At 39.9% G+C, this 10,297-nt stretch overlaps 1 protein-coding gene across 1 annotated transcript; it reads left to right on the top strand.

Annotated features, from left to right (window-relative positions):
* The first annotated feature begins 1,412 nt into the window (after window positions 1–1,412).
* On the top strand, window positions 1,413–9,558 carry NAR1 (ferredoxin hydrogenase). The gene is made up of 11 exons (XM_078584346.1): window positions 1,413–1,655; window positions 2,100–2,167; window positions 2,605–2,758; window positions 3,243–3,429; window positions 4,178–4,304; window positions 4,762–4,924; window positions 5,021–5,070; window positions 5,682–5,853; window positions 5,955–6,081; window positions 6,931–7,022; window positions 9,218–9,558. The coding sequence occupies exons 1-11, from the start codon at window positions 1,539–1,541 to the stop codon at window positions 9,368–9,370; spliced, it is 1,410 nt and encodes a 469-aa protein (XP_078440472.1). The 5' UTR covers window positions 1,413–1,538; the 3' UTR covers window positions 9,371–9,558.
* Window positions 9,559–10,297: the final 739 nt, after the last annotated feature.

Below are 10,297 nucleotides of genomic sequence, written 5' to 3'. Positions count from 1 at the left end.
CAAAGATCTATCTCTAGAGGACTAAAGAAGAAGAAATGAAAGAAGAGGTACATAAGAATAAGCCAAATCATTTATTTAAATCTTCATTACACGTGTCTACTTATAGGCACATCCATGAGCTTAACTTATGCAAAATATTTTAAAAAAGGTTCTCGTCCTCAATTCTGTAACTTTCAAAATGATGGGTTTAGAGGGAATGACACCCTTTATTGTCATCATGAGACTGCCGTGTCAGTACATATCCTGAGTCTTCCCCTTAATCTATCTAAAGAGTTTACCACCTTAAATATCTTTAACACTTTTCTATCTCTCTAGATCCTCTATTTTTATCTCTCAGTCTTCTCTCTCTCTAGCTCCTCTATCTCTATCTCTTTCTGTCTTCTCTCTCTCTGTAGATCCTCTCCCTGTCGTCTCTCTCTCTAGCTCCTCTCTCTGTAGCTCACATCTCTCTCTATCTCAGTCTTCTCTCTCTCTGGCTCCTCTCTCCGTAGCTCACATCTCTCTCTATCTCAGTCTTCTCTCTCTCTAGCTCCTCTCTCTGTAGCTCACATCTCTCTCTATCTCAGTCTTCTCTCTCTCTGGCTCCTCTCTCCGTAGCTCACATCTCTCTCTATCTCAGTCTTCTCTCTCTCTGGCTCCTCTCTCCGTAGCTCACATCTCTCTCTATCTGTCTTCTCTCTCTCTAGCTCCTCTATGCAGTTCATCTCTCTCTCTCTCTCTCTATCTCAGTCTTCTCTCTCTAGCTCCTCTCTCTATCTCAGTCTTCTCTCTCTACATCATCTCTCTATCTTCTCTCTGTGGCTCATATCTCTCTCTCTAACTCAGTCTTTTCTCTCTAGCTCCTCTCTCTATCTTCTCTCTGTGGCTCATATCTCTCTCCCTATCTCAGTCTTTTCTTTCTAGCTCCTCTCTCTATCTTCTCTCTGTGGCTCATATCTCTCTTTATTTCAGATCTCTCTCTCTCCAAAGCTCCTCTCTCTCTATCTTCTCTCTCTAGCTCATATCTCTTTCCCTAGTTCCTCTCTCTCTATCTTCTCTCTCTAGCTCATATCTCTTTCCCTAGTTCCTCTCTCTCTATCTTCTCTCTCTAGCTCATATCTCTTTCCCTAGTTCCTCTCTCTCTATCTTCTCTCTCTAGCTCATATCTCTCTCCCTAGCTCCTCTCCCTCTATCTTCACTCTCTAGCTCATATCTCTCTCCCTAGCTCCTCTTTCTCTATCTTCTCTCTCTCTCTCTCTCGGACATTGACACACTTTTCACACAGAACCATCTGCATAGTCCACAAGCCATAATTTAAATATAGGCTTAGCCACGCTTGAATTTTAAATTCCAAAAGAGAGGTATTTTCGTCAAAACACCAGCACTCTATCACTATATAAACAGCTACCCGGGCTAAAATCGCGCGGGATTATTTCTGCTGTCGGTTCTTCGTCGGAATTTCACGTCAGGAGAGATCGATCGTCGCCGATCTAGTTGAAATTTGAAGTTTTTTCGTTTATAATTTGATTAAATTCATTGCAAGCTGCGATCGAGCTGATATGCCGGAGAGATTCTCGCCGGCGTTGAGGTCGGCCGACCTGAACGACTTCATCGCGCCCTCTCAAGCATGTGTAGTTTCGCTGCAGGGCTCGAAATCGAAGCAGGAGAAAGTTCAGGTGTGTGACGCCTTGATCTCTTTTTGTTAATTTATGGATTTTTGATTGTTTAGTTCTTGTTGCTTGCGCTTCTTTCGGTTCTTCGTCATGTTGTTATTTTTGATCTTTTGTCGCTGAAAGCGCTTGGACGATTTCTTTCTGTCGGTTCTTTGTTGTTTGAATCGTTGCGGGCGTAGAACACTCCGATTTAGGTCAACCTTTTATTGTCAGAAACAAAAAAATACAATTAATTAGGATATCTGTGTCCAGCGGGGATTTTTCTGGGCTTTGTGGAAGAAATTCCGCTATTATGGCTTTCAAATAAGTTTTAAGCATGTATAAAATATTTAGAAAAAATAATAATTGAGGTGGAATCCGAAATTTTGTAATCTGCTCCTTGGGCTTTGAGTTATTAATATATCCTCCCAGTAATGATTATCCCTTTTTTTCTTTTGACTCTTTCAGACGGCGGTTATTCAGCCATCTGAGTCTAAACCGCAGAAAATTTCACTTACAGATTGCTTGGCTTGCAGGTTGGTTGTATTCACTGCAATTTGTTTGATTTGACTTCATTCTTACCAACTTATCTTCCTAGTTTATTTTTACCCAAAAACATTCTCATATTCGGCCAGCTCAACGAATTAACAAGCAAACAGTGTCTCTCATTCTTGTCTCCTTTTTTTATTATTTTTTTGAAATCAAAGGTCTCCTTTATTTATTATAATTTTTTTTGAAGTGAATTACTTATTTGATCATATTATGAGACAATGATTTTGTGGATAGTTTATTTTTACCCAGAAAATCATTTAACATTATTGATGTTTAATCGCTGCTTTTAGACCGTGGGAATGCGTGGTCTTCATTGCCAAAAGCAAGAATCACTTATTTTCACTCTCTGGATTAATCTTTCTCATACATCATGCCACTAATTTCTATTTCAAGAATATTCAGTTTTACTCTGTTATTGCAGTGGTTGTATAACCTCTGCCGAGACAGTAATGCTTGAGAAACAAAGCCTAGACGAGTTTTTCTCCCACATCAACGCAGGGGAAGATGTAATTGTGTCCCTTTCTCCGCAATCGAGGGCTTCATTAGCAGCTCACTTCAACCTGTCGCCCCCTCAGGTGTCAAACTATCCCATATTTATATTTAGTATGGACTTGAAAATTTTTCTATGATACGAACCTGTAACCCAAGGGTATTCTGTGACCGTAACCTATAAGAGGCATCTTGGTCATCTCCTGCATTTAAATGAAGTGCTCTATTCAAAGGAAAAGTTCCCTAGACACGAGATGATCAAAACATCCCTTATGGGATTACAGTGATCAAGATATCCTTTAGGATATATGATAGTATCGTTCTGTTTCCAGTATTGCTTTCGGGAGAAATTTGTATGAATCAAGAGGGTATGATTCTATTTGTCATAGATATTATTTGAGACTCTCTTTATAGGGGACGGTTCAAGAAAATGGTTAATGGTTTAGGAAAGAAACCGAGGAGATTCTTCTTGTTTTCGAATGTGTGCACTCCACTGTTATGTTTTCCAACAATTTTTAATGAATGCCTCTTTGCAGTCTTTAATTGAAGCGTTTTCTCGATAATATCTAGGTGCTCAGGAAGCTGACTACTTTGTTGAAGGATTTGGGGGTGAAGGGTGTTTTTGACACAAGTTGCAGCAGAGATATATCACTGATTGAGTCTTGCAATGAATTTATTTCGAGGTATAAACAAAGCAAAATGAGTAGTGGACAGGATAATGTGCTGGCCGTCCCTATGCTATCTTCAGCATGTCCAGGTAACTATTTGAATGCTGTTGTATTATCTATCTAAGGTCGTGGTACATACCCAAAGTTCTGTGTATATGATTTTGAATTTAATCAAGTTTTTAGGATAAAATGCCTCCGAAGCGGCCTTTAATTGGACTAGGAAACCCTAGAAATCTCTTTAAGGCCCTCAACCAAGCATGTTCTATTAAACTCATTCTAGATTAAGGTGGCGTTGTCATCCTTGAATGACCACAGCTATTTTTTATATGTTTGGGTCCGGCACATCCTGATAAGGTGACATGAGGTTGATGGTTTGCCAATGGCGTCTTCAGTGTCAACGGGCATCAACATTGTAGTCACCGTCAACTGGCTATATTTTAAGCAAATTTCTATCTAACATCAACGGTTAATTCGTCTATGATATCCCAGTACCGTCTACGTTAACCATCAACAGTTAATTTGTCAATCTCGTTATAAACATCAACAAGGTTTGATGACATTGACATTGACAATTGCTGAACCCTATTCATGTTTAATGGGCCACTACCTCTATGCACTTTTATCCAGCATTTTGTGAGATCAAATCAAGACTCCATTGATTTCTTACAACCCTACCTAACATTTGTTCATCTATATTTTTTTCATTGGATATTTTAGCTTTAAGTATGCACGATAGAATCTTATAGTGATCTCCTGATTCGGCTCAAAAGTCCGGCACATTCAATTTTACCTATTCTCTCTTGAAATGAAGGTTTGATCTTCTGCGATTGCTTTCAGGCTGGATATGTTATGCTGAAAAGTCTGTTGGATCCTATGTCCTGCCTTACATATCAACGGTGAAGAGCCCCCAGCAAGCAATAGGAACTGTAATCAAGCATCATTTATGTGCACAAATGGGTCTAAAGTATGATTCTGTATCAATTTCTTATCATTTTTATGAATTGAAATCGTGGTTCTATCTATGAACCTCCCTAGAGGCTATCTCAGGAAATACTAGAGGCGCTGCTGTAGGGGATCATATTTGGTGTAAAGACCAGAATTTTTAGTATTTATGGCGGGAAGGCGGTTTGCTAAATTAGAACCAGAACACCTCTTGTTTTTCTTTTTGGAAGAAAATTTCTTGTTTTGGGAATTCATGGTAGCGAGCAGCTGGATTATAGTCTCTTCTCCTTGAAATTCGTGATCTCTTCCTTGAAATCTCTATTATAGTCTCTTCTCCTTATGGAAATTGATGAATGTTGAAATCATATATATTGGATTTCGACACTTTTTGTGACGATATTGACCAGTGTCATATCAGCTCTCCCTTAAATACAGTGAAATTAAGAAACATTTATTGAATTTTTCGTTAAATATTTCAGGCCGGAAAACATATATCATGTCACAGTGATGCCCTGTTATGACAAGAAGCTTGAGGCCGCGAGGCAGGAATTCATCTTTTCAGTTGACCGTGAAGGAGTTGAGTCGAGGATAGCTGAGGTTGACTCAGTGCTGACAACAAGGGAAATTTTGGACCTAATTCAGGTAATATCATGAATACCTTTTCTTCCTTAGCTTTCACTCTTCTAGATTTTAGGGTTTTACAACCAAAAGATAGATTCTTATCTAAACCATTTGCAGTCTAGGGCTGTTGACTTCAAGTCGCTTCCAGAAGCTTCTCTGGACAGATTGTAAGAGCGTCTACCTCTCTCTCTGTCTCTCTTTCCCGCTTTCATTCTCTCTCTCTCTCTCTCTCTTCCTGCATAATCCTAATTAGGGTTCAGCAATTGGATTCCAATGATCCGAATGTGATCAAAGTCATCTTTTGATTTGGCCTAAGATCAATCTATTCTTTTCGACCGATCATTGATTAAATCATATTTTTTTCAATTAAAATGATCAATTGTAGATCCATAAAAATCGTAATCTCGTAAATTGATAAAGGCGGGGATTTTTTGGTTCCTCTTCAGGTCACCTTTTTGCTTATTCATTTTAGTTTTGTTTCTTATTTTTAATCAATCCACGAATTAATCCAATGGACTGATTTTATTTTATGGAACACAAGATCTATCAATAAGTGATTTATTGACCAGATCTCGTCAATCTTTTGATCAGATCATGATCGTGCCCAACCCTCATATTCCTAAATCAACTATCTCTATGTATGATTTTTTGTATAGTTTTTGTTGGAAAGTTATCTGTGGTCCAGCTAAATATGCTTGGTATGGAGAACTAGTTTTTGATGCCTTGCAGCCAAATTAGTCAGAAGCCTGTGTTCATCATGGGTGATGATGTCTTCTAGGTTGACCAACGTGGATAACGAAGGTTGTCTGTTTGGGGTTAGCGGCGGGTCAGGAGGCTACGCCGAGACCGTATTTGTCCACGCTGCCAAAGAGCTCTTCGGAAAAGAAATCTCCAGCCCAGTTGACTTCCGCGTTCTCCGTAATGCTGACTTCCAAGAAGCAGTTCTAGAGGTCTGGCACTTAATTTTCTCTTAAAGGGGGGTTATTTTCTATTAATATTTTATCCGGGATTTTTTCATAGTTTATTTTTTGCATGAATTTTGGGGATACAGGTGGATGGAGAAGTGGCCTTGCGGTTTGCTCTCTGCTATGGATTCCGGAACTTGCAAAACATTGTCCGGAAGATTAAAATCGGGAAATGTGATTATCACTTCGTTGAGATCATGGCATGTCCATCAGGTACTTTATTTTAGAAGGGTATTATTATCATTTCCATGAGTTTGAATTCCTATCTCTGTATGGAGATAGGGATTCCTCCCGGGCCCTTCTAAATCCTCTCTCCCATCTCTCCCTCACATTCCTGCTGCATATTCTTAGTGGTATTGAATTTTTTGGTAAAAATCCAAGTATACTCTCGTTGACTTGGTCAATTTAATGTTATTGAATTTAAATGATTCTTTTAATGGTATTAAATTTCCTGGGTCTGAGGCTCTGCCGCTCGATTATCTTTGAATCAAGTGTGTCCCAAAAAAGCTATTTTTTGTAATTTTCCTCATTCTATTCTGGGTGAAGAAATGATAGAAAAAGCTCTCATGGGAGTCCCCTATTTATCAAATATTCTTGATTTTTTTGCCCATAAATTTTGGTCGGGCTACATTTAAAATCGAATTTCTTGAAGGACAAACGTCTGGGTTTCTGCAGTGCAATCATCTTTGACCAAAGCATAAATCAAAACGATTAGCTGAATCTTTGCCTTTTCATACCTTTCTCGTGATTCGACTTTGATTTAGAAAAGAAAAGGAAAATAAAAAAAAAACTTAATCTTTAGGTTAAACTTGTGTGTTCTTACTCTCGTTCTTGCTTGCACATAATCTTTTGACCTGAAGTTCTTATGGTTTAAGATTTGTTTCCACGCCGAAAGGTAACTGCTGTTTGCTCATTGTTCTATTCTGAGTCGACGAAAGGGAAACATAACCTATTGGGCCACAGTTCTGGAATGTGTCTTCTACATATCCTAATTTCCGGTTTATCAAATGTCGTCTTCTACTGAAAACAATTAAATAAAAAATTGTGTGTTCTTTCTTGCAGGCTGCTTGAATGGAAGGGGTCAGCTCGAACCGGGCCCAGGTCAAACGGTCAGAGAGACCATCCAATCTGTTCAATCAGCATATGTGCAAGATGTGAGCCCTTCTATTCTGTCTTTTTTGCATTAAATCTATTTTCATTTTTTACTATTTATTCAATTTATTTATCTTATCTCTAATTATTAGTTTATATTGGGTTCAATAATTTCTTTTGTTTCGGTATTAAGGTTCTGTCTAACCTTGGTTAGGGTAGGGTGGTAGGGTCTGGAATGCCGTTCGTCTCAACCCAAAGCTGACCCCATCTGCCTTCTTAGACGGGTCAACTTAGTCGACCCTTGCTTTTGTCTGGCTGACCCAACCCGTGACGACCCTGCCCTAACTCCCTGTTATTGTGATATGATCCCCAACTATAGTGCAGGGATGCGGATGGGACGGTTTTTTCGTCCCAGGACGAAACAATCATCCCGTCCGCGAGGTTTGACGAAAACCAGGACTGAAATTCATCCCACGACGAACGGACGGGACAGTTTTCGTCCACTCAGACAAAAAAACCGTCCCGTCAGGAGGTCTTGGACGGAAAAACTGTCCCGTCCGCGTCCCTGCAGTGATTCCGGACGTCGACCCGTCCATCGTCCATGTCCCGGACGATTCGGAACTATATCCCCGACCCTACTAGAGGGTAGACTTGTCTTTTCCTTTTTTTGTGTTCGCTTTAAATAGGATGGGCCCCCCCTTTAGGTGGGCAACTAGAAGGTATTTTGCACTTTGAGTTGCTAGTCTCTGATCCCCTCAAGTCCAAGTCCCATCCTCGCTGTCAACAATTCTCGTCCTCGTGATCACCTCCTCTTCAGCCCATCTTCAGACACCTGGTCCCTGGTTCGGTCCCTACCTCCTCTCTTTGACCTCTACTCTGGCATCTCTCTTGCACGTCTCCCTCTTGATTATCAGAATTACATCGAAGGCAACGTGACCTGTAGGTACGTATGATCAGGTCACGTAGTTAGGGTCAGGTGGGAATGCCAGGGTTGACCTGGCCCAAAGTCAACCAGACCAAGGTTAACCTGACTCTGACCTACTTTCCTGTATGGTCAATCTTGTATGGGTGGACCTAATTGAGAGGGCTGGTTGACTTGATCCAAAGCCAATCTTAACAGTTGGCCTGGTCTCTTTGACGGGTTGGCTTGTTTGACTGATGTGTATAGTTCCGGATCGTCCCGGACGTGGACGATGGACGGGACGGGACGAATTTCGTCCCGTTTGACGTCCGAATTCAGTGTAGGGACGAAAGACGGGATGAATTTTCGTCCGACAGTACTAAAACCGTCCCGTCCAGTCCTCCGGGATGAATTTTCGTCCTGTCCGGGGAAAAAACCGTCCTGTCCCTCGTCCCGGATGAAAAAAACCATTTGATATATTAATATAGATTTTTCTAAGTTTTTTAGGGAAACATGGAGAAGAGAGAATCCACATGGACATGTACAATTATTTCTCAGCGGCGTCAGTTTTCACGCCCGAAAAAATACAGGGACTTTGATGCAAATCATCATAGCGAGGCCATGTGGCTACATCTCAACCGTCGGATGTGAATCTGACCTTTTTTCGTCCACATTTGTCCGCCCATCATCCGAGACCTCCGGACGGAAGGTTTTTTCGTCCCACGGGACGAAAATCGTCCCGTTCGGTGGTTCCCGGGACAAATTTTTATCCCGAATTTCATCCAGACCCTTGGACGGGACAATTTTTTCGTCCCGGGATGAAAAAATCATCCCGTCCGCGTCCCTGAACTGTACTCATGTGTCAGTTGGGCTTAACCTGACCTGACCCCAAGTAGGGCTTATCTTATTCCCGCCTCTTGGTTTGTTTTTGGCTAACAGTGGGTTACCGACTAATCGGGAATGCCATGGTCCGACCAGAATTCAGTCAGACTGCCTGAACCGAAGACTGTTCGCTTAGTTGACCAGCGTGTCGATCGGGTTGATACAACCCAACCTGCCAGACACTATTCGTTATTGCCGAGTCTACATGTGAACTCGTCACGAATCGGACTCCTTGGCATCCATTGAGCAGAGTTTCCATCAATTTTCTTCATTCCAAAAAACCCTTTAAAATTCTGTTGGGAAGGTTTTTCAAAGAGGTGAAAACAGATTTTTCCCAACAGAAATGTTTTTGGCTTTTATATTCAAAAGGTCTAATTGGCCTTTTTTTCTGTTGAAAATATTCTCACTTTTTAAGTGGTAATTTGGTGCATTAGCAATAATCTCTTGCTGACGTGGCATACGCGTACTTGCCAGGTGGCAATATCTGATCCTTTTAAAAACCCGATAGTGAAGGGAATCTATGATGAGTGGCTCAGATTCCCTGGCTCGGAAACAGCCAACAAGTATATGCACACGAGCTATCGTGCCGTGGTCAAGAGCGTCGCGTCCGAGATCCACAGCTGGTGATGGGCCCCATCTTCGTTGACTTCAGAAAGTCAACCTAAAATATGGCCCTTGAGTAATATTATTTACGAAATTTCGGTTGTATTTAGAATAATGTATGAATCCCCAAAAAGGGGAAAATTCCTTTGTATTGAAAATAGTTTAGGACTAGAGGTGAGAAACCCAAAAAGAACATTTTTAGGACAAAATAATGTCTTAAGTTTTTGGTCATTATTAGGTAAATAATATGAAAGTTAGATTTGAGAAGACATTCTAGAAAAAGAAAACACTTTTTTGGACAAAATAGTGTTATTTTGAGGCTAAATTTTAATATATGACAGTAAAATACTTTGGAGGAATATAGAAAAGGAGTACAATTTTTAAGGGGTTTGGAATAAGTGGAAATGGGAAAATAATAGTACACTTGGACATTATTTACTTGATTATACTTGCATATTCCAAAACACCGTTCAGAACACAGAAAATGTGAAGTTTTATTTCTCCAGAAATATATATTTTTTAAAATGGGGTGAGATCCCCAAAGAATTTCATTTTATAATATATAGTTTTTCTGGTGTAGGAAAATTCGAGGGAATTAGGAATACAATTTTAGGCGTTTGAATCGAGCATAAAATTTAATTAAGTTATGACTAGATTCATATTCTTTAATTTCTTTTGATTATCTTATGCATCACAGAAAATGATAGAATTAGTTGTGAACATAAGATTTCTGTAGAACATTCTATACGAAGATAAAATTACTTAATTATTATAAATAAACTTACATATTATAATTGATTCGTACAAATAATACTCTAGCAAGAAGAGGGAAAACCGCCAGAAAAACATTTTTGGCACTGGAAAATTAGAGGGAATAAGGAGCGTGGGAGACTCGGGAGAGGAAGCAGAATTTACAAAATTACAACTACAAAAATTAGAATTTATAAAACC

The sequence above is a fragment of the Wolffia australiana genome, chromosome 12, assembly GCF_029677425.1.
Source record: "Wolffia australiana isolate 7733 chromosome 12, ASM2967742v1".
Lineage (NCBI taxonomy): Eukaryota > Viridiplantae > Streptophyta > Magnoliopsida > Alismatales > Araceae > Wolffia > Wolffia australiana.
This window is presented reverse-complemented; position numbering and strand designations above follow the sequence as displayed.